The sequence below is a fragment of the Lutra lutra genome, chromosome 7 (genome assembly GCF_902655055.1).
Source record: "Lutra lutra chromosome 7, mLutLut1.2, whole genome shotgun sequence".
Taxonomy (NCBI): Eukaryota; Metazoa; Chordata; class Mammalia; order Carnivora; family Mustelidae; genus Lutra; species Lutra lutra.
The window spans coordinates 57,043,951-57,066,013 of record NC_062284.1 but is presented as its reverse complement, the minus strand read 5'-3'; the positions used below and the strand labels follow the sequence as shown (position 1 = coordinate 57,066,013).

At 43.0% G+C, this 22,063-nt stretch overlaps 1 protein-coding gene across 8 annotated transcripts in view; it reads left to right on the top strand.

The window, feature by feature from the left end:
- Positions 1-913: 913 nt before the first annotated feature.
- Positions 914-22,063, top strand: part of MEIS2 (Meis homeobox 2) — a 208,779-nt gene continuing 187,629 nt past the window's right edge. For 4 of the 8 annotated variants that reach the window (XM_047737007.1, XM_047737004.1, XM_047737010.1 and 1 more), the window contains exons 1-7: positions 914-1,172; positions 2,381-2,613; positions 4,243-4,384; positions 5,094-5,144; positions 6,121-6,171; positions 6,972-7,121; positions 17,185-17,299. In XM_047737007.1, the coding sequence (XP_047592963.1) occupies positions 1,161-1,172; positions 2,381-2,613; positions 4,243-4,384; positions 5,094-5,144; positions 6,121-6,171; positions 6,972-7,121; positions 17,185-17,299 (754 nt within the window). In that variant the 5' untranslated portion in view covers positions 914-1,160. Of the gene's footprint in view, positions 1,173-1,227; positions 1,736-2,380; positions 2,614-4,242; positions 4,385-5,093; positions 5,145-6,120; positions 6,172-6,971; positions 7,122-17,184; positions 17,300-22,063 lie in introns of those variants that run through there. The other 4 variants (XM_047737006.1, XM_047737011.1, XM_047737009.1 and 1 more) reach the window with 2 other exon arrangements.

Below are 22,063 nucleotides of genomic sequence, written 5' to 3'. Positions count from 1 at the left end.
CCCCTCCCCCTCCCCCCCCCCCCCCGCTTCCCCCGCCCCCCCCCCCCAGCCGGGGCCGTCCGATCGCACTCGCTGCATATCAGAGGCTCCGCGCGGCGCGCTCCTCCTCGCTCCCGCTCCCCACTCCCGGGATGTGTCTCCGCCGTACGACGGGCTATGGCCACCACGACTTCCGGGTTCCGTCATTTCGTTCTCCCGCCGCCGACCCGCGCCGCCAAACTGAGGCTCTTCTATAAGCCAGGCAGCAGCCAACCTGCCAACACCTACTGACACTCACTCATCTCCCAGAGAGAGAAAGAGAGCGCGAGAGAGCGAGCGCGAGAGAGCGAGCGCGAGTGAGAGCGAGCGAGCGAGAAAGAGAGAGAGGGAGAGACAAAATACCTACCAGGAAAGGGGGGGAGGAAGTCCAATTTTTGCAAACTATTCATTTTTTTTTCTTGATTTTTCCCCTCTGCTTTCTTTGAACGATACTTTAAAGAGAGAGGATCATATTATAGATACCGCGGGGGCCAAGCTAAAAGAGGGGGGAGGGGGGAGGAAAAAATTCAAGAAGCAGAAACCCCTCGCGGAGTTTTACTGGAAGAAAAAAAACGGGTCTGAAAGATTCCTCCTCTTCATCATCATCAACCATCATTCATTCACTACCTTGACATTCCGGGCTTTGATTGACAGCTGGAGTGGCAAAAAGCCATGAAACACGACAGTTCGGTTACATGTGGGCTGCTGACGGGCCGCTCGTAACCTTCAGTTCGGGGGCTTGACAATTTTTTTTCTTCTGTTTCTTCTTTTTCTTTTCTTTCTTTTTTTTTTTTTTTTCCAACTGAGGGGAAGAGAAGAGAAAGAGGGGGAAAGGAGGACCGAAAAGGAGGAGGAGGGGAGGGGGGAGGAGGAGGAGGTGGAGGAGGAGGAGGAAGATCAGGAGGAGGAGGAAGAAGAGGAAAAAAGAGAAAAAGAAGAAATATCACAGAAAAAAAAAAACTCTTCGTTGTCTTGCCTGGGCTTTTTTTTCCCCCCTAAAAATAACATATTGGAGAATTGGGAGAAGTCTTTTTGGTTTGGAAAAAAAAAAAAAAAAGGAATCTTCAGCCTAGATCACTTTCTTATCCGGACTGGGATATTAAATATACGACACATCCAGGAGTTTATTGGAGCGCAGACTGATGGCGCAAAGGGTAGGTTTAAATCTCCAACACTTACCTAGATATAAATCCTCTCCTAAGAGGGGCCTGTCCCGATGCCTCCTCTCCCTTCAACGCTGCTGCTGCTCGCTGCTTGATGATGGCGGCCAGTATTTAAAAAAAATAGCAGCAAAATTATTCATCGGCTTTTCCCCCCCGTGCCTCTGCGTGTGTGCGAGTGTGTGTGTGCGTGCGTGTGTGCGTGTCTGGGCGCGCGTGTTCCAGCGCTGTGCGAGCGGGCGGGCGGCGAGTGCGTGTGAGTGGTGTGTGTGCGTGTGCAATTGTTACACGCTTTCGCCTCGCTCCAGCTTTTACCCCAGCAGCGCGATTCCCCCGGTTCTCCTGCTGCCGCCGCTGCCGCTGCTGCGCCGCTGCCGCCGCTGCTCCCGCGGCTCGGGGCGGGCACGGGCTGCGTAGGAGCCGCCGCCGCCGCCGGGGCCGCCGCTGGGGCCGCGCTGCCGCAGCCGCTGCGCCGCCGCCTAGACTAGCCTGGGCTGCTTGTTTTGTCTCTGAAATTGACAAGGACGCAGGGAATCCGCTGCTAAATAATGTTTCTGGTAACTTTCACGTTATTCCCCCCTCCCCTCCGCTCCCTGCCCCCGGGGAGGCACTGGCCCCAGTCTTCCCTCTTCCTCGGCGTTCTCCTCCTGATTATTAGCGTTTTTCTTCTCTTTATTTTGTTTCATTTCGCCTTTTGATTTATTGGATCTTCGGGAGGAGGCGAAGGGGGGTGAGGGGTGGGATCCGGGGCTTCCTCCTCACACTAACTCCACTTCTCCCTCGGTTGGCTCGCTACGATTCTGCTGCCTCCGGCCCGAGCGGGACCTCCCGGCGCCCCCTCAGTCCCTGGCCTCACTGCCCCCTCTCCCTACTGTAAACGCTGCTCTTGGTTCATACTTTTTCATTTTAAAATTTAAAAACATTTCCCCCCGCAACTTTCAACTCGTTGTTTCGGCTGGTTTGGTTTCTGTGTGTTCAACTCGTGCTCGGTACTTTTCTCCTTTCTGACTTTGTTTTTATTTCTCCCCCTCTCTCTCTCCCCTGCCTGCCCCCTCTTCCCTTCGTCTTTCTCCCCTGCCCCCCCACCACCTCTATTCCTTTCCCACTTCTCTCCTTGCTTTCTTCTCCCATCTTCTTTTTCTATTCCCCCTCGGCTCTCCCTCACCTCCCGCGCCCCCCTCCCCCTTGCCGGGTTCCGACAGTACGATGAGCTGCCCCATTACGGCGGGATGGACGGAGTAGGGGTGCCTGCTTCCATGTACGGAGACCCTCATGCGCCGCGGCCGATCCCTCCGGTTCACCACCTGAACCACGGGCCGCCGCTCCACGCCACGCAGCACTACGGCGCGCACGCCCCGCACCCCAATGTCATGCCAGCCAGCATGGGATCCGCTGTCAACGACGCCTTGAAGCGGGACAAGGACGCGATCTATGGGTAAACCAACCCCCCTCCTCCCGACCCAGCATACTGTTGTGAGTGCGAGTGTGTGTTCGTCTCTGTGGGGGTTGAGGGGATGGTCGACTAAGTGGGGAGTTATTTCTGCGGGGGAGGGGGGTGGGAACCGCTTGCCTTCAGAAAGGACAGAGAAGGGGGCCTGCTCTTCTTCGCCTTAAGTGTAAGTCCCCGAAAGATAAAGCCTCCTCCACCCCCACGGCCCCGTCACTCCGGACCCCACAGCCCAGTGTGACTGAGTCCTGAGAATCTTGCCAGGGCCTTCTCCCCAAGGACGGGATTCCGGGCCAAAGGACGCAGAATTGGTCCTTCCAGGCCCCCTAACAGAGGCCTTGACGAAGGAGAAAGTTTCCTGCAGATGAGGAGCAACTTTGGGGGTTTTTTTGTTTGTTTGTTTTGTTTTTGTTTTGTTTTTTTTTCCCCCTCTTGTTTCCTACCGAGAGTCTGGGAGTCACTAAATGCAGCTTGAGCTGGAATCAGGGCTGTTTCTGTCGGCCAGGAAGTCCTAATCACCCACTTCTTAATTCTCTGTAAATAAAGGGGTAGACCTTGAAGTGCAGCGGGCTGGAAGGGACTGCTGCTTGCACAGAGCTGCTCTTAGGAGGAGTGAGGGAGAGATGGCTGGAAATCACATATTTTATATTCTGAGGGAACTCGGAGAGGGATGGAGGTGCATGGTCCCAAAGTGTACCGCTGGTGCTCTCCCAGTTGAGAGGAGGTGGAGAAGGCGGCGGTTTGCCGAGGGGAGGGGACGGTTGGTAAACGGCAACTGAGCCTGAAGCCAGAGGCCGCAAGCATCCCGAAGTGCAGCTAAGCCGCCGGGAGGAACACAAAGGGCAGACGCGCACGCACACTTCCAAGTTTTAACACTCGATTTATTTATTTTTGCCTGCTGGAGAAATGTGGTCTTTGGAAGGAAGCTCTTGGGCGGTTAGCATTCCTATTATTTTGGCCCCCGCACGCGGGCTTTACTAGAAGTCGAGCAAACAAGTTTATAAGGCGAGGGGGTGAAAAGGTTGGAAGAGCACGCTCTCCGATTTAGGTGTAAGAAATACCACTTTGGGTGTATATATAGGTGAAGCCTTCGGCCTCCTTCAAAGTAACCCTTAATATGGAGTGTAAAGCTTTTTTCTTTCTTTCTTTCTTTCTTTCTTTCTTTCTTTCTTTCTTTCTTTTTCTTTTTCTTTTTTTTTTAAATTTCACAGACCGTTCCTTTCTTGAGAGGTCAGGGCTGGGTATCAGGGGGCTGGTTCCGCGGCCTCTGTAGTGTGGGGATTGGGTCTGGATCAACTCCCAGCTCCAGACTGCCTGAGCTGCTTGGCTGTTTCATTACTTCCAACTGAGGCTTTTCTTACTTGGCGGGCTGAAGTGGCCAGGGGCTTCTCCGACTAGATCTGAGGGACTCCTGAGCTGAGGGAAAGGGCCAGGCCGTTTTTCCTTTCTATTTCTGACCCAGGCTCGGCTGGCTAAGGAAGGGTTGTAAAGTGTGATGCGTGCCTGTTTTATTAAAGAAGGAATCCGAACCCTCCAAACTTGTTGATTACAGTTCTTGCTCCTTCCCCTCTGCACCCCGTCTCCGTGTGTGTGTTTCTGCGTGGCGCTGCCCGTTAGGCACCCGTTGTTTCCTCTGTTAGCTCTGGTCTTTGAGAAGTGCGAGCTGGCGACCTGCACTCCCCGGGAACCCGGAGTGGCCGGCGGGGACGTCTGCTCCTCCGACTCCTTCAATGAGGACATCGCGGTCTTCGCCAAGCAGGTCCAACCTTCTTGACCCACTCACCCTCCTGCAGACCCTCACTCCCCCTCCCCTTTCCTCAGAGCTTTACATGAAAGAGGAGGAAAAGGCAGGGACACCCGATCTGTTCCTCTGGCCCAGTCCGTCCTCTTCGCCTCCTCCCCATCCCTGAGCCTGGAGGCGAATTGGAAGCAGAGATAAATATGGGTGTTTGTTTTTCCCCCCAGCCAGGAATACAGGGGCTCGACCCTCGAATTAAAGTTGACCTACTCCTAATCTGGGGCTTGGCCTTTTCTCCCGCCTGCAGCTACTTGAACAAGTATTGGGGACAGGGGCTGTGAGGCACCCGAGAGTGCCCGGGAGGGAAGGAAGCTGGGCGCCTCTTGGGTCAGTCTACGCAGGGCACTAAGGTGTGGGAGGCTGAGAGTCACAGCCCCTTAGACGGCTGGTTGAGGGGGGACTCGGTCCCAGAGAACGGCCCTGAATTCCCAGCAACAGTTTAGCAGTTCCAGGTGGCCCTTAATGGGGCCAGGAGTAGAAGGCCCCAGCACTTTTTCAGCCGAACCCACTAATTTAAGGCACTAGTTTGTTTCATGTATTTTATCAAAGCCCCTCTCCTCTTCTCTGCCACTGCCCTTCCACCATACCCACTCACACGGTTTAGTCCGTGATAGCGTTTTTCTTTTAAGGTGAGGTGGTCATTCATGTGGACTGTCCCTGCTTCTTACAGGTTCGTGCTGAAAAGCCACTTTTTTCCTCAAATCCAGAGCTGGACAATTTGGTAAGGCATACCGTTTCTTGCCTTTCCCCAGCGTGCTCCTCCTGCCCACCCCACCTTGCCTAGAAGCACCCACTTTCCTCCCGGAGCTCCGGGGAGTTGGAGCAGAGCTTCTTTTGAAGCTCACGAACGACAGGGAGGAAGAGGGAACAACTTAGAGCCCCCGCAAGGGCGATGGACCGTGAGGGGTGGGATGGACGTCAGGGAAAGTGGAGGCCAGGGAGCAGCAGGCGGGGACACAGCGCCCAGAGTGTGCAGGGGATGAGTCCCTGGTCTCGGCCGAGGGAGCGAGGCTGCGAGAAGTGAGTTATTTCCTCTGTTTGCCTGGGTAGGCAGCCGAGCCCCCGGCAGCTCAGCCGAAGGAAGTAACCGCTGGCGCAGCGGCTGAGGGCGGGCGGGGAAACGCGGGGGGGGGGGGGGGAGGTATGGGGCGCGCGGGCGCAGGCCACTTTTAGGTGCGATTCTTTTGCTAATTTGCACAATTTCAATATTAAAAGTACTTAAATCCGCTTTCAAAGGCCTTGCTTCACCATTCATCTGGAGTATTTCCTTCTTCAGTAAGGACGGATTTCGCAGGGTGTGCGGTTCTAAAAAGCTTTCTCTCGGAAGAAGCGGATTTTTTTTTTTTTTTTTTTTTTTTTTTAATTTGGTTTGAGGTCGAGAGAGGGGACGGTTAAAGACTCAGGCGGAGAAAGAAGGCCTGGACCTAGGAAAGCAGTCCTCACGAATAGCTCAGTGAACACAGCGGGCAAAGATATTAGATGCTTCGGCTCAGGTTGAGTCAGATTCCTACCCCGTGGCCAATGAGGCAGAGATGAGCAGTAATCACTTGGTTTTTCTGACGATTTCTTGATGTGTGGGTTTCGCCTGGCCACTTGTCTGCTTCCCCCCGCCCCCAGCTCAATTCCCTCACCACCCCCCCAACTCAGGACTTCTGAGTCACAGAGCCTTAACTCCACACTCTAAACTTTTCTTTCAGATGATACAAGCAATACAAGTACTAAGGTTTCATCTTTTGGAGTTAGAAAAGGTAAGCAGAGAGTGACACTCCTCATTTTGATTTAGCCGCTTTCCTTTCTTAGTTGAGTAGGGATGTCTTTAACAAACCTCCAGTCTGAGGGATTGAACCCCTGGAGGTTATGAGCAACTTGTTACCGTGTCCTTCCTTCAAATTGCTGCTCGACCCAAGGGCTCAGAGGATGGGTGAATCAGGACAGCCCTTCCTGCTCCCCTACCTCACCCCCTCCCGCCTTTCCCCCTAGGCATTCAGGATTATTCTGAAATGCAGCAAACCATTTGTATTACTGGACATTCAGCCTGCTTGCGTCTCTATTAGCTTAGCTCACCCTCAGACCAGAGCAAGTGTTAGGTGCAGGCAGAGGGATCTTCCTCGCTGGGGTGACTTCACATTGCTCTGCAGCTCAATCACTGTCCCCCGGAAACGTGCAAAACTCTTAGCTTATTGAATCGCAAATGCCAACGCTATTCCCAGTTCCAGCGTTCTAACATTGTGATGTTATCATCAAATCGGATTTTCCCCCTTGGACTCCCAGTCTGAGCCCAGTTATTTCCAGTCCTGTTTCTTCTCTCTTTATTGTAACTTGTTGCTCAGGGAAGTCTCTGGAGAATAATATCTGCTGCAACAATTGCTCTATTGTTTCCTTGCCTTCAAGTATTACACCCATTAATTAGAGTTAGTTTGGAAGACATTGCACTGTTGCTCTTTCCAAATGTAACCTTGCAACCTGATTTTTTTTCCCCTTTAAAAATGAAACAAAACAATAACAACAACAATATGAGCTGAACCCTCCACCATGACCCTCCTTTTAGGTCCACGAACTGTGTGATAACTTCTGCCATCGGTACATTAGCTGTTTAAAGGGGAAAATGCCCATCGACCTTGTCATTGATGAAAGAGACGGCAGCTCCAAGTCAGATCACGAAGAACTTTCAGGCTCCTCTACAAATCTCGCTGACCATGTAAGTCTGAGAGCCCTTTCACATTCTTTTGAGACCACTGGGTAAAGCATTTAAAAAAAAAAAAAAAAAACTTGTAACATTTAGCTAAGCTTAAACTTAGTTTTCTTTTAAATGATCTGGTCTCTTTGGGACTCTTTTCTCCCTTTCTCACTACCTCTGCCTTACCCTTCATCTTCGTTTGCCCTTTCCTGGCCCCTTTGCTTATTTATGTGGAGAACCAAAGTAACCAGGGAGTTGATAGAGTGATTTGTGCTCTTAATGTGTAAAGTTTCCTGGATTTGGTGGCTGGAGTGTTAGCAAATTGTCTGTTTGATATGGTGACTGCTGCCTTTTCTGCTTCCTCAACTCTGTGTAATCAGTGCAGCCGGGACAGAGAGGCAAGTCAGCTAGCAGGACAGGGTGGGGGAGAGAGACAACTGAAGGACAAGAGGAACCGGGAGGAGGGCCTATTTCCCAGTCTCTCACAGAGATGACAGTCCGGAGAATTATTGGCAATCTTGCATTGCATTAGAAATAACAGAAGGAGTGAACACATTACAATTCTCCGAGCTCTTGCTCTATAGAAACTTATTGTCAGTATATGGACTTATTGCCAAGTGCCTGAAGCATCTTCATAATAAAAGACAGTAACTTTGATGAAACAATTATTAACAATGTATTACAGAAAGCTGAAGGGAATTGCGATTGAGTAACCATAGGTTCGTGGTTGAATTTTAACACTTAAACAGTTGGTGAATGGAGACACAGTATAGTAAGGAGTGACTGTGTATGTCAGGCCAGGATGGGAGATTTCTTTCTATTCTCTGTTTTTAATCCTATTTTGGAACCGAGTTAGGGAGTCTGATGTTTAAAAAAAAAAGAAAAGAAAGAGAAAAAAAAGCATATGTAGTGAGACTGAAAATTTGAAAAAGAAGCAAAGAGAAGAAAGATTGCAGCTGGTAGGAAAGGCAGGAGTGGCAAGGTTAAAGAGTGGGTGTGAACAGCAGTTTATTTATAGGAACTCAAGCCGGGGGTGGGGGACATAGATTATATTCAGTTGAGCTTACAACTTAAGTGATATAGGCTATAGTCTAATAACTTGCTGGCTGAAAGATTAACTTAACATTTCGTGGAGTTAAACAGGCTTTGAGGCTGGAAGGCAACCTGTACCCCCCCCCCCATTCCTGAGTGTTAAGAGGAATGGGTTGAGATGTCTTGAGAATAAACCTTCTGTGAGGTTATCTTTCTCCACCCTCCAAAAATAAAAAAAAAACGTTTTGAAAATATCCAGTCATACATTTTAAATATGAGCCTTTGTACTGTATGGAATGCTAGCCTGAGAACAAAAGTTTAAAAAAAAAAAAAAAGAAAGAAAGAAAGAAAGAAAACGTCAGTCCTCCTGGTTGTCTAGTTCTGAGACAGAATAAATACTATAGCATTGAAAGCTCCTACCGCTATCTTTACTCTTGGCTTTTTCCGTCATGATGGGGTGAACTTTGAGGGGCTCTTTTGTATTTGAGTGTGTTAACTAAAATCATAAGGATGCAGAAAGCAGCTATGGAAAGTTTACTTGCTGATATGTGGCTATATGATGCGTGGTGGTGGTCCACAAGGCATGACACTCCCTTAGAAATTGTTGTTGTTGTTGTAATTTATTTGTTTATTTTCACTGCTTCCTGTTTCTCAATTCAAATGCAACCTGCAACGTTGGGGGGGATGAGAAGGAATCTAGTTCCACGGTTTGTAGGATGAGAGGTTCACAGTTATCTGCAGCCAAAAACGTTTCTCATGACATTTCCAGGGGTCTCGACTACTTGGTTTTCTAGAATAGTTTCTTGGCAACTGTTTTTCAAGTGGATGTATGGAACTAGAACATGCCTGTGTTTGCAGGGAAGAGATAAGATAAACTAGGCTGTGAGTATTGGCCGATAGTGCCCATTTATGAAACTATTGTAATATTTAAATTATACTCAAAAAGGAAGTGGTACCTAAGAGGATAGCGCTTTAATAATTGAACAATCATCATCTTTGGATAAAAGAGTCAACTGTAACATTTGTTGCTCCTCTTTCAGGCCCCCAATCAAGTAAAGATGACAACGATTTATTTTGAACCCATGAGGGCTTGCCACCTCATTGGGCATCATAATTTAAAGCTTTTTATTTCCTAGAGTTCTGAACTATAACATTTTTACTTTAGCCCCCTGCTATTTGTTTTGAAAGGAAGCAATAATTTGTTCCACCAGCACACCGAGTGGGAAATGGCGAGATTTGCTTCAGACTTGAATTTTATGCAGGAGGAGAGAGAAAACCTTGCAGAGTTTTCACCATTTTTGCTATTTCTGTATCATAGGTGCATTGGTTATATTCCTTTCCAAGCATCCCCCTACAAAGCGAATTCTCTCGTGTCTGCCTCTTCTGCAAGTCCACCCTCCATTCCTACCCCGCCCCCCCACCAAAAAAGGGGAAAATACCCCAGAACTACTACCTGCGAAGTGGTATGAGTGGGACATTTTCAGCATGTAAATGTGTCCAATTTGAATCTCCAGGTTTATTTTTTCATTTGCTTTGATATGCATATTTAATACATTGCCCCAGGCTGGATCTCATTTGGTGCACGCTGGTGCAGGGGTGATGATGAGCCACTTCAGAAGGCCTGAGACAGCGTGTTGTTTTCTCTGTTTTATCTGTTGGCCCACTATTCTGATCTACTGCGCTTCCTCATGGTTTTATTTGCACATGAAATGCCGAGAGCATTTCAACTTATTGGCTATGAATAATGACAGCTAAAAAAGAAGTGTAGTTTAATTTGTTGTGTGCCAAGGTTTCTCTTGTGGAGGTGACAGTTTGTGACAGCTGTTTGACACCCCCAAAACACATACACCTCTATACTTATTAAGTGGTATCAAGCTGCACTGTGTGTGTGTGTGTGTGTGTGTGTGTGTGTGAGTGTGTGTGAGTGTGTGTGTTTAAGGAAGGCTTGGGCAAGGGCAGAGAGAGTGAAAGAGAGAAAAGAAAGAGTAAGTGTAATTTTGCATGGTAGAAAGCAGGAGAAAAGCATCAGGAGCAAAATATTAGGTGCCAAAATAGACTTCTATTTTCTTATTGAAAAATTTGAAAATAAAACTGAATGAAAGTAATGGCTACAAATATCTTGAAAGCAAGTATTTTTGGCAGGCTTTTTTTTTTTTTTAAAGATTTTATTTATTTATTTGACAGAGAGAAATCACAAGTAAGCAGAGAGGCAGGCAGAGAGAGAGGAGGAAGCAGGCTCCCTGCTGAGCAGAAAGCCCGATGTGGGGCTCGAACCCAGGACCTGGGATCATGACCTGAGCCAAAGGCAGCGGCTTAACCCACTGAGCCACCCAGGCACCCCTTTTGGCAGGCTTTTAAGAATGAGTTTTATATACTACTACACAGTAAATCAGGCTGTTGTCACGCTGATTTCACATTCTGTAATTTTATGTAAATAATCTGATGTAACACTGTTAAAATACAACCAGGGTGTCCTAACCTTTTGTACGTTACATTCATTCAAGATACTAAACTAGTTCATTTATTATCGACATTTACATGATGGGTATGATGATAAAAGGAAGTTTGCAATTAAATAGAAAATAAAATGTGCAACACTGGCCCCTATTTTGTTGTTTTTAGTAAATTCATAATGAATGCTTACATTTTTGTATTATAATACAGTTTCTTTTATATTCTTATTAAACATGAGAGTAATTGTTGTAGGTAGGAAACAACTATTACAGTATTCTTTGGGATATTGGGAAGAAGAAAATAAGATGGTGAAAGGAAATAGAGCTCTATTTTCCAGCTGCAATTCATGTTAAGTTTCTCAGACATTCAAATTTATTATGTTTAAAATAAACATGTCAAGAAACCAATTCTTTAAAAAAAAACTTTCAATTTGAAAACTATTGTGGAATATTCATGCTTTTCCTAGTCTGTAGTATTTCTAAATGATAGGTGATATCCACACTTGCTACTTTACATAATTTCAGGTCTAGTACAGAAAAAAATAAAATATATCTTTACATATGAAGATATCACATATCTTTAGATCAATGTTAGATAAATGAAATATATCTGTTTGAAAGACATTCTCTGAGCCAAGCTCTATTTGCCTGAAGTGCATACAGTTATATTATTATTTCTAATTAATGTTCATAAGGAACTCATTTATTAATTTTTTGGATGAATTAAGTATAAGGAAGAAAATACAACTTTATCTGTTAATAGTTAATGACAGGTGACTTAAAATTGACTGGCTCTGATAATATGATTAATAAAAGAAAAAAATATTCTAATTTCTATGTTGAAAGCTGTAATTTAGCTGAAGATACACTGTTGTTTTCTTTTCCATCTCTGAAATGTCAAGTTTATTTACCTGTGTACAGCTTCTAAAAATGGGTTAAGAACCTTGTCCCTGACAGAATACAGGCAAGTGTCTAGAGGTAAAATCTATTAGTACCTGGAAAGTCAGCAGGGATTAGGCAACAAGGAGAGGGATAGGTTTAAGTGATATCCTATAGGATATCAAGGGGGAAATAATGGGATTTGATAATAATATTAATAATACAAATGATTTATTTTATCAGATAGTTTCTTAAGTTCTAGACCTTGCGGTGTCTTATCCAGTGTCTCCATTCCAGGAAAGTTCTGCCTCTGAGTTCTTTCCACCAATTCAGCATGGTGGGGGTCATGCGTATTCTGTCGTTATTGTTGTGTAGCTTCTGGAAGTTGATAGCTCCGCTGTCAATTTCCCACTCAAAATAATTATATTATTTAAATCACTTTGGGTGTGCGGTTGAAGTATGTTTTCAGTGTAACTGTGATGAGATGAAGTCAAACACACACTTGACCACCACTGACATTCACTATCAGATTAGAATTTTGATACTTTAAAAATGAATTTCCCATTTTTTTTTAGACTGAATGTTTTATGAATATCCCAACACAATTCCGAGTTATAGGAGACATTTTCTAATGTGATGGTATACCAACAAAACAAGAAATTTCTATTTTTTCTAAAAGCTAAGTAGAGCAATCCATTTTTTTTTTAAATTTTGGTATTCATTTTTAGAATTTGCAAAGAGTACTTGCCACTTCTTTGAGAGTTACTCACATATTAATTCCCAAAGCACAACAGAGGGTGGAAGCAGGGAGATGAGGGAAAGACCCCAGCTCTATTTACATTTTTTTTTTAAAAGATTTTATTTATTTATTTGACAGAGAGAGATCACAAGTAGGCAGAGAGGCAGGCAGAGAGAGAGAGAGAGGGAAGCAGGCTTCTTGCTGAGCAGAGAGCCCGATGCGGGACTTGATCCCAGGACCCTGAGATCATGACCTGAGCCGAAGGCAGTGGCTTAACCCACTGAGCCACCCAGGCGCCCTCTATTTACGTTTTTAAAGAGTGAGTCCGTGTTCTGGAAGCATGCATGGTTCTCCTGAGTTCTTATGTCAACTTTAGAATAATGAAGTTGAAATGCCAACATTGTTTTCAAACCGTACTATTAACATTTTTAACTTTTGTAGGCTTGAATACCTCATGATAGGTGTCCTCATCTTATTTAAAAAATATTTTCTGCACAATGTTAATTGGGAACTAAAACATCATACGGTCATAGGAAATATGTTGCACATTAATTATGTGTAGTGATGCAAGCATATCTTACCTTTGTTGTTTAAGCATATTGAGTCAAATTAATCTTATATGCTTCATTTGCTGGTTGAGATATCTTTATATATGTTTACTATAGCTTTCTACCTGCAAGCACAGGGTCTGAATTAGTCTACTGTATTGTTTAAGTTCATATAAAAATTTTGACTTTGTGTTATATATTACATGTTAGTTGTGTCGTTTCTAGAAAATCAAATACTTATTTTAAAGTTTTTCTTTTTTTAATTATAGAAAAAAGAAGTAGAAGTGTCCTTAGGGATTATCTTGCCTAAGTTCTTAATTTTAAAGAGATGGAGGAAGCAAGTCCCAGGGAAATGAAGTGCATCACTTGCTCAAGGACAAATGATCTGTTAGGGGTGGCACCCTTGTGTCTTAATTCGAACCTAATGCTCTCTCTCCTATCCCACATCCATTTTCACTCGGGGTCTAAGATGAGTCTCAGATCATTTTAGATAGCACTGGTGTGTAGTATGGCTTTTGCTTTCCACCTTGAATCCTAATACATTTCACTTCCCTTCTCAGTTTTGCATTTATTTAGAAACGCTCCTACATTATACTCCATTGTCTTTTTGCAATGGGAGAACCATGAGCTTTGTGGAATCACTTAAACAGGGCAATACCACCAATTTACCAGGACTTACTAAGTATTTTCCTGTGAGCAGGTCCCCACAGAAATGCCATAAGGGTGTAAAATATTACAATTTTCACCATATCTGCAACCTCAAAAAAAGAGGCCTGCATATGTTTTGCTTCCTATGCCCAGTGACTCCTGTCCTATCTGTGCTCTTTCCCAGATTTAGCAAAATTCAGTGATGGTGCTAAATCTTTTTTTTTTTTTTTTTCCAAGGGAGAAAACACAGGCAGAATTGTGTTTTCTAGGGAAAGCTCTGTGTAAATGAGAAACAGAGGAGAGTAACAGAATGATCTCCTGTGGCCTCGCTACTACAAGCTCTCCCCATCTTGTCTCATGCTTTTATATTAATTACAACTTGCATTATCAGCTGTGAGTCTGTAGCCCAGCAAATAGAAAATACTGCCCCTGGAGACCTAGCTTCTTGTATCTATTTTCCATCTCCTTCTATTGTGTTCCACTCAGCATTCACTGCTTTTCTCCTGCTAACACTGCTCTTTAACGCAATTACGTAAGAGCAAGAAGAGTACCATATTTGACTCCCAATTATTAAAGCCGCTGGGAATAGAAACATGTTCCTTCCTTGCCCTCGGGTGTCTTCAGGATACTTGGGTTGAAGCACAGGACACGTAGAGTGCAATGGGTCTACCTGAGCGCTCGCACACACACGTGCACTCAGAGAGCATTCTCTTTATTTTCTACTTACATCATGTGTTGTACATGCTTTCATATGCCACTTTGGTTTCAAGATTCTCTGAACTTCTGCATATGATTTGGCAGAAAGCCAGGCAGTTGTTCTTGAAGGATGTAAACTTGGAAACTATCTAGGGAGGGGGAAAAAAAGAAAGAGGTTGTGATACAAAGAAATATTTCAGTCTCAGGAAAAAAATAAACAACAGTGTTATGAGTAAAGGATTATATTTTATCTATCTGTGTAGGTTGTAATTTTTTATGACCACAAAGGTAGCAATTCCTTATTGACCAGATTATCAACGTTTGTCACCATGGTGTAGCTGGATAGGAACTTTGGGGTAACTTTGGGATAACCTCACAGCCCTGACGGCCCAGAGAGATCCATCTGTTTTTCCTACTTTCCTTCTTTCGAGTCAGAGGAATGCCATGGTTTCTCCTTAGTCTGTGTCAGTCTCTCCAACAAGGTCATAATACTTGAGACACTCTACGGAAATAAACATCTCATGACACTTGTTGGGGCTAGTATTTTTGAGGATGTTGAGGAGAAAAGAGAGGAGATGGGGGCATGGCATGTTAAATTGTGACCATGAACAAGTTGTAGGACTGGGCTGAAAACCGAAGATCCAACTCACTTAGAGGAATCATCTGCTTTTAAAGTAAAATTGGCTTATGTGGCTTGTTTCCCATCCCTTTACTTTAGAAAACACCCCCTCCAGAAAACCACAGGAAGAAGTACACTGAATTGTAAATGAATGAGGTCTGTCTTTTAAAAATGCAGCACAGGTTTGACTGAGGGGGGCCAACCAGTATTTTCAGTAGGGGAAGTCCTTTCGAGCAGTCACTCCAAGTCACTCTAGGGCCCAAACAGAAAGACTTGCTTCATTTGAATGATGATATAATAGTTGTTGGATGACATTTATCTTAAAACATAGTTGAGATGTTAGTGGTTAATTATTGTAATTTTCATGAGGGGTAAGGAGCTTTTATAGCAGCCTGCTTAATAAAAAGTCTGCAGTGCATAAAATTAACATCACTCGCTATATACATGGAAAAGTTTAACTAGGTGAATGTGGTTCAGTTATTTCATTTTCTAAAAGAAGTCTCTAGCCAGTGTTGTTGTAGGACTAAACTCATGCCATGCTATTGTTTGTTTGTTTGTTTCTTTCTTTCTTTCTTTCTTTCTTTTCTTCCTTCCTTCCTTCCTTCCTTTCTTTCTTTCTTTCTTTCTTTCTTTCTTTCTTTCTTTCTTTCTTTCTTTCTTTCTTTTTCTCTTTTTTCCGCGTAATTCTTCTAGCTCTTTATCTGATTACCATCCGGCAAACAGCTGACCCGAGGAGACTGCAAAGCTTGAAGAGCCCCTGTATTCTGTTTGCCTTTAGCTTGAAACTCTTGGAGTGGTTTCTAACTTTGATAAAAAGAGAAATCACAGGCATGACTTTGTCTTAATACAGGCGGCACAGAACCTTGATTTTCATTTTATTCGACTCCGTTCCCTAATCTCCTTTCTAAAACATAACCTCTAGAGATTATTTGTGCTTCAGGTGTTCACTTGGAAATCTGTTGCTAGCCTGATGGCTGTGCCAGTAGCATGATTTGATATAGTTATTCCTGATCTATAGAGCCTTGGGTCATTTCATCATCTCTCAAAAATGCTAACTATTAATTTGTAGTCAGTTTGTAGTGGGTCTGCAGAGGGGGAAAAAAAAAAGGTGTTTTGTTGTTGCTGTTGTTCCAAATAAGAATAGTCCCTTATTTTGTCTCACCATGGTTTCTTGATTCAATTTTGATAAAATTTTATATTCTATATATACGTTAGTTGATGTAGAAGAAAATGATAGACTGATTTTTTTTTTTCTGGATATACTATATACAATGACAACATGGCAAGATTGCTTTCAGATGGTCAAGATGTTTGCATGCTGCCCATAGGAATGTCTGAATCCTTATTTACCAATTCTTGTGAGAAGAAATTGAGGACTTTGAGAGATTGATGTTGTTTTATTCTGCCCCCAAAGAATCTCCCTGCCCCCCAATAAGAATTTGCTTGCCAGGAGATCTTCGGGCTTTAGTTGAAGTCATCACATGCAAGTGACAAGTGCACGCCTCTGGCCTTAAGGCTGGCCTGCTTAGTGTGCTGTTCTTACCCTCCGTTTCTGCCAGAGGAAATTCCATCTCTTGCCTGCCTTCATGTGGTGCTGATAAAGTCCTTCCTGTACATTAGAATTCCTGTTTTCCTTTAAGCAACAGCAGGGGATTGGGAATGATCAGGAAAGGGGAGGAGGAACAGGAGAAGAATACACTCAGCAAAGTAGCATGAGCTATAATTTCTCCGTTTGCCTCGCATACCCTCTGGAACAAGTCATACTTCCAGGAAAGAAGCACTGCCCTGTGAATTTAAAGCTTCCGTGGAGCTCACGTGGAAGTTTACATCCAGCTGGCTGACAATTCATAGTTGTTTCATTTTGTTGGGTAATATCACTGTGTCTGTTGGTGGTATAATCAGTTGGTAATTTTCAGAGATCATTCAGGTTGGTTTAGTTCAATGCATCTGAAAGATCCAAAGGGTTGCCCTGTACTTTCTTGGATCTGTGGGTTTTTGTTTTCGTTTTTTTTTTTTTTTTTTTTTTAAGGGAGTCAGTTGAGTTTTGGAGATGTTCTGTAATTAGCCTCCAGGAGTATTGGCCTCATTCTTGGAAGAGAGTGCCCCAGTTAGGACACCAAGAGTAGAAATGACTTCTAGATTTGTGTTTTCCTAACTTTAAAGATTAACTTTATTGAGGTATAATTCGTGTATAATGAAATGCTCCCCTTTGAAGCGTGTGTTTCAATGAGTTTAAACACATGTACACAGTGATGTAACTAATCATCACCTCATCAAGATTCTAAAAGTTCTTACTTTTGGTACCTATTGCTGACAAGACAACATTCCATAGTATGGAATCTAAAGATGCCTCCTTCCACAAATACTCACATGTATACATTTTTTGTCTCCCTCTGCACCTTTCGTCTTGGCTCCTCACTTACGGCTGAAATGGTAACTGTGGAAAAATCTCTTGGCACCCTGACATCAGAATCCTGCTTCTTGGCGAGATCATGATGACGCAACCTCTACCCACTCAGCAGGCACCCCGGGGCCCTCCAGTGGGGGCCATGCTTCGCAGAGTGGAGACAACAGCAGTGAACAAGGTAAAGGGTCAAGCATTTTCCTTGTACAAAGTAGACACAACTAAAATAACTTCAGTATTTTATGATCTCAGTACATCTATCTCCCTGTAAACAGGAGAGTGGCGGGTTAGAGAGCTGTGATGTATTTGATGTATTTCCTCTGAACTTAACATTACTTTAAAAAAAAAGTTGAAGTGAGACGTCTAATCTTTAAGTAGACATTACAATAACAATTGATTAGTTCTGCCAATTCTTTTACAAATTTGGTTATCTACACTTTACTTCTGCGTGTGAGTAAATAGAATGACAGGCTTACTTTGCTTCTATCATGCACTAGTTTGAATGATTCTATAAGCGGGATATTCTGTTGGTAGTATCAACCGTTGGAATTGTCTGTCATCAAGCAAGGATGCCTCTATAAGCACATAAAATACCCAAGTCTTTTCTTACGAGCTCTAGAAGTACTGTGTGAATTTTATGTGGGATTTTATCTTGGGAAGATGGATTTTGAAGTTCCTAGATTATTTGTCCCCATTTCTTTTTGGCTGACATGGTGACTTTTGTCACAAGCCCTAAAAATTAGAATAATCCGAGGGCAAGAAGGACGTCAACTGCAGATGACAAGGAAGCCTAGGGTAATTTAGAATAAATTTTACCATTTAAAACTCACCTATTGCACAGAGAGCAATTACACATTGGTAGGGATGACTCTTCTATAGTTAAATCATAATTTAAAGGAAGATACATTACTGAATGTGGGCCAGGAAAGTGTATAGATTTTACTTTTTAATATTTTACGTTAGATGGTGTCTGATCTCCTAGGTCTATTTCATCTCTATTATGACTGTGTTTATGGCCACAATATTTAAGCATTAGACAGTCTTCCATGTGGAGGACAGTTTGACAGCTTGAGCTGTAGCCGTCTATGCCATTCAAAAGAGGGTGGTTGATGTAGGGTGAGTGCCTTGACTCCGAGTTTCTGACCACGGGTTTTGGATTACAATTATCCTGGAAGAGTATAGAAAGAAACTTCTCTTCTAGGATGCCATTGACAGTGATTAAGTCCAAACTAGAATCCGGATTATTTGCAACTGATACAGATGTGAAAACTGTTGGATGGTAAATTGTGGAAGAACTTGTGAATTGGATGTATTGAGGTTTATCTACTGTCTTTATGAGACCAGTTAGGCTGTACCTAAGAAAACCAAAGTGGAAGGCATTTTGGGGATGGCGTGGACCCCAATCCCGTGGATCTGCACAGCCATGGCTTAATTGCGGTTCCCCGGCATGGCGATGGACTTCTCGGGGTTCTTAAATCTGGAAAGTTTTGGATGAGCCCACCTTCCTTACCACGTCTAACTGCTATAACACAAAGGGTGAGAGGTATCTATTAATAAAAACAAAACACCCTCAACATTGGACAAAAGAGAGAGGAAAAGAGAAGCAGGCTTAATGGTCTAATGAGGCTATCTTCCAAAGACTTGTTGTGTGTGAGGCTCGCTTTGACCTTTCACTTTGCTCAGGAGCCCAGCGCTTCATTTTTCACATTCTTGCAATTACGTTAACGCTTCAAGCATTTCTGACTCCAAGTCAGCTCGCAACACCAGGCATAACTCAACACTGTGAGTTTTTCTCCTCTCTGTAGATTCATTAACAGGTCACGAAGGTCCCAACTGAAATTTAAAACTGACTGGTTCTGTTGGGTTGGTTGAGTTATGGCAAGGGAGATAGCAGGAAAGGACCAGCGAGAAGGGGAGGGGGAGCGAGAAGACCCTGGGGTCTGGAGCTGGAAATCGTTGGCCGCCAACAGGCAAGCCACGGAGTTTTATCATTTCGGGTAGTTTTGTTTTCTTGGTGGTGGTGGTCAGAAAAAGAGGAAAGTTCTGAGACGGATACACTGGGTAAAAGAGAGGCCCACACACCTCTATGTTGTGGGTAGCTGCACCCACTTATCCCATGTTGAAGGATTTGATCCCTGCAGGATTTTGTTCCTTTTATCCTATCTCCGTGGGATTAAAGAATGGACATGGTAGCTTATGTGTGCGAGTACTAGGAAGTCGGTCATTTTATTGTATTAAAGTGTGAGGGGCAAAAACAAGTTATGATTCCTATAAAATAGGGAGTGTTTGGCATGGAGAATTTCCTACCTGGCTTATCACATCAGTGGTCCCCAAACACATGTCTGAGGGTATTCTGTTTGTTACCGCAGACTAAATTTGGAAGGCTGGGCTCGGAGGTATTTTGTCATACTCAGGCCTATGTTTGTCTTTTAAACATGTATTTAAGGCATTCTGAAATGTGGCCCACTGAATTGTCCAGAGTAGCTTTCTATGGGAAAGATTAATTATCTGCTGCAGGGCAAAGTCAACAGAGATATTGACTGAAATCACATATGCTTATCCTAGGTTAAATCTTAGGGTTGTTGTATAATGGGAAACCTAGGAGGGAAATTTATGTTCCTCGTATTAAATATATCATAATGTTTCACTGGAAACCAAGTTAGTAGTTTAGAAAAGAGTTTTCTTGCGTATTCAGAATTTATTAGCACAACAGGCATATGGAAAACTGTAAAACGACTCAGTTTCAAAACAAATTATGATAAACAGAAAAAATAGGGATGAATTGTACTAAATACAATGTTTTCATACACATTTTAAATTAAACTTTAATAGCCATATGCTATAAAACAATACATGCATGTATGTTGCTTTATATTTTTTGTGACTATCTTTACTAAAATGATTCATACACGTCTTTACTTTGGAACCTAAAAATACCTCATTTTATGACTTGATAGTGAAAGAGCTACAGTTACACAGGTGAAAGGTCATCTTTTCCTCTCTAGTGTTTGTGCAACAAACCAAATAGAGAAAAAAAAAATCAAATTTTAGAAATATTGTAAGAAACAAACTTGGTAAAATGTAAAACCTGACTTTACTCTGTCTTTCAAACAGCACATGCCTAGCAGTAAACTATATAAATATGAACCAGATTTTCATTCACTCTGATTTCTTTTGCTAAAAGCAGCCAAAGGGAGGGGGTTTGTCTTGTTAGTTACATTAGAATGAAGAAAGAAATCTGGTTTTTCAGAGACAGAATTAGGGTGCAGGCTGGGGACTCTGGGGCAGTAACTGGCCCTCTTTATGTCTGGCTTCCCATCAGTAAAATGGGGCTTGATAATAAGGCTTGGGGTCCCTAATTCTGTACCTGCTGAGTCAAAAGCTGCTTTGTATTTCATTGTGTATTTTGCCAGAGTAAAGACTAGGAAGCAGCCCCCTTGTTCATAGAGCACTTTGAGAGCCTCAGATGAAAGGCACAATATATGTACAAAGTATTATTATTATTGATGGGTTTGTGTAACTCCCATTAACGCTGATGGGAGTTACGCATGTGAATTGGCAAGAGAATAGACCCCTCAGTGTTTAGAGCACATGAAATTTACATTTTTTCCAGTGCTGTAATTGAGATGTTGACAAATTGGAGAATATTGATGAGCCTTTGTTTTAAGTATTTTGTGCCAAGTTTGTTTTATTTTTCCTGGTTTGAACAATGGTATGGGTTCAGCAGCAATGAATAAAAAGGGTAGAGTAAAGATAACTTTGTATTTCAATATTTTGATGTGCCAATATGAAATAAATTGTCTTAGGCAAATGGAATATGCTGTTTTAATCATTAGCTATGCATGAAAGAAAAATTGATGTTGACATCTTTGCTGCAAAATCGTTGTAATGGGGCCTTCCTTACAATTCATTTTTGTAAAATTCATTTTGTACATTTTGCAGCAATTGAACAATCCCTGCACTGTGAATAGGCAGGATTCCCAGAAATACCGAGACAGTTGGCCCAGTAACTGCTGAGCTCACACTGCACACCACACGCACGTTAACCATACTGTTGCCAGACCCAGTTTAACCTAAATACATTAACATACTAGCATGTATATGTCTCTAATCTTGCAGGACACAGGGCTGCACAAGCCAGCATAATTCCTCTCAACTCTGCCGCCTACCAAACCCTTCCATTGATGTCTCCAACTATGATCCAGGCAATGAGACTATTATTTTAGAGCTGGATATTTATTTATATATTATGCAGTTCTTTACCAGTCATGGTGGTGAAAATCTAAAAATACCCCTTTATATTGAATGTGTTTATAGGTAAACAAGCATCTAAAATAGTATTACACTTTTGACTTTATAATGCGTGCTATCGGTATAAAATAGATTTCTCCCCCACCAGAATATTCCAATTATACATTTAAAGGAGGGAGAAAAACCTCCAGCCTACCCACAGTGGATCCTGAACATGTTCTACTGGGATTTCTTATTCAGTCTAGGAAAACCCCGTCAATGGAATGTTTTCATAGTGGCGGCAATTTCTTTAAAATAACCCTAAATACAATATGACAGATGCCATCTGGCATAATCTTTTGCTAGTTGCTTTTAACTTTTATTTTTCCTAGAGCTAAGTTCATCCAAAACTGGTCACTCACTTTTAGGATAAGTAAATGACATTTCTTTTCTTACTGTCTTCCTAATTGTATATATAAAAAAAAAATTCTCTGAGAATGTAATTGATAATTGAACATTCCCACAGAAGAAGTTGTTGTATATAGAATATTTATGTTGCATTTTTTTCCTCTGCCGCTCCCCCTGCCCCAGTAAAGTCAAAAGAATACCATCCTTCAGCCATCAGCAAACATCCAAATAATTTCTGTTGATTTTTTCAGGACTTTTTAGAATAGTAACTATTAGAAATAAAATTAAACTCTTCTAATAAATAAAC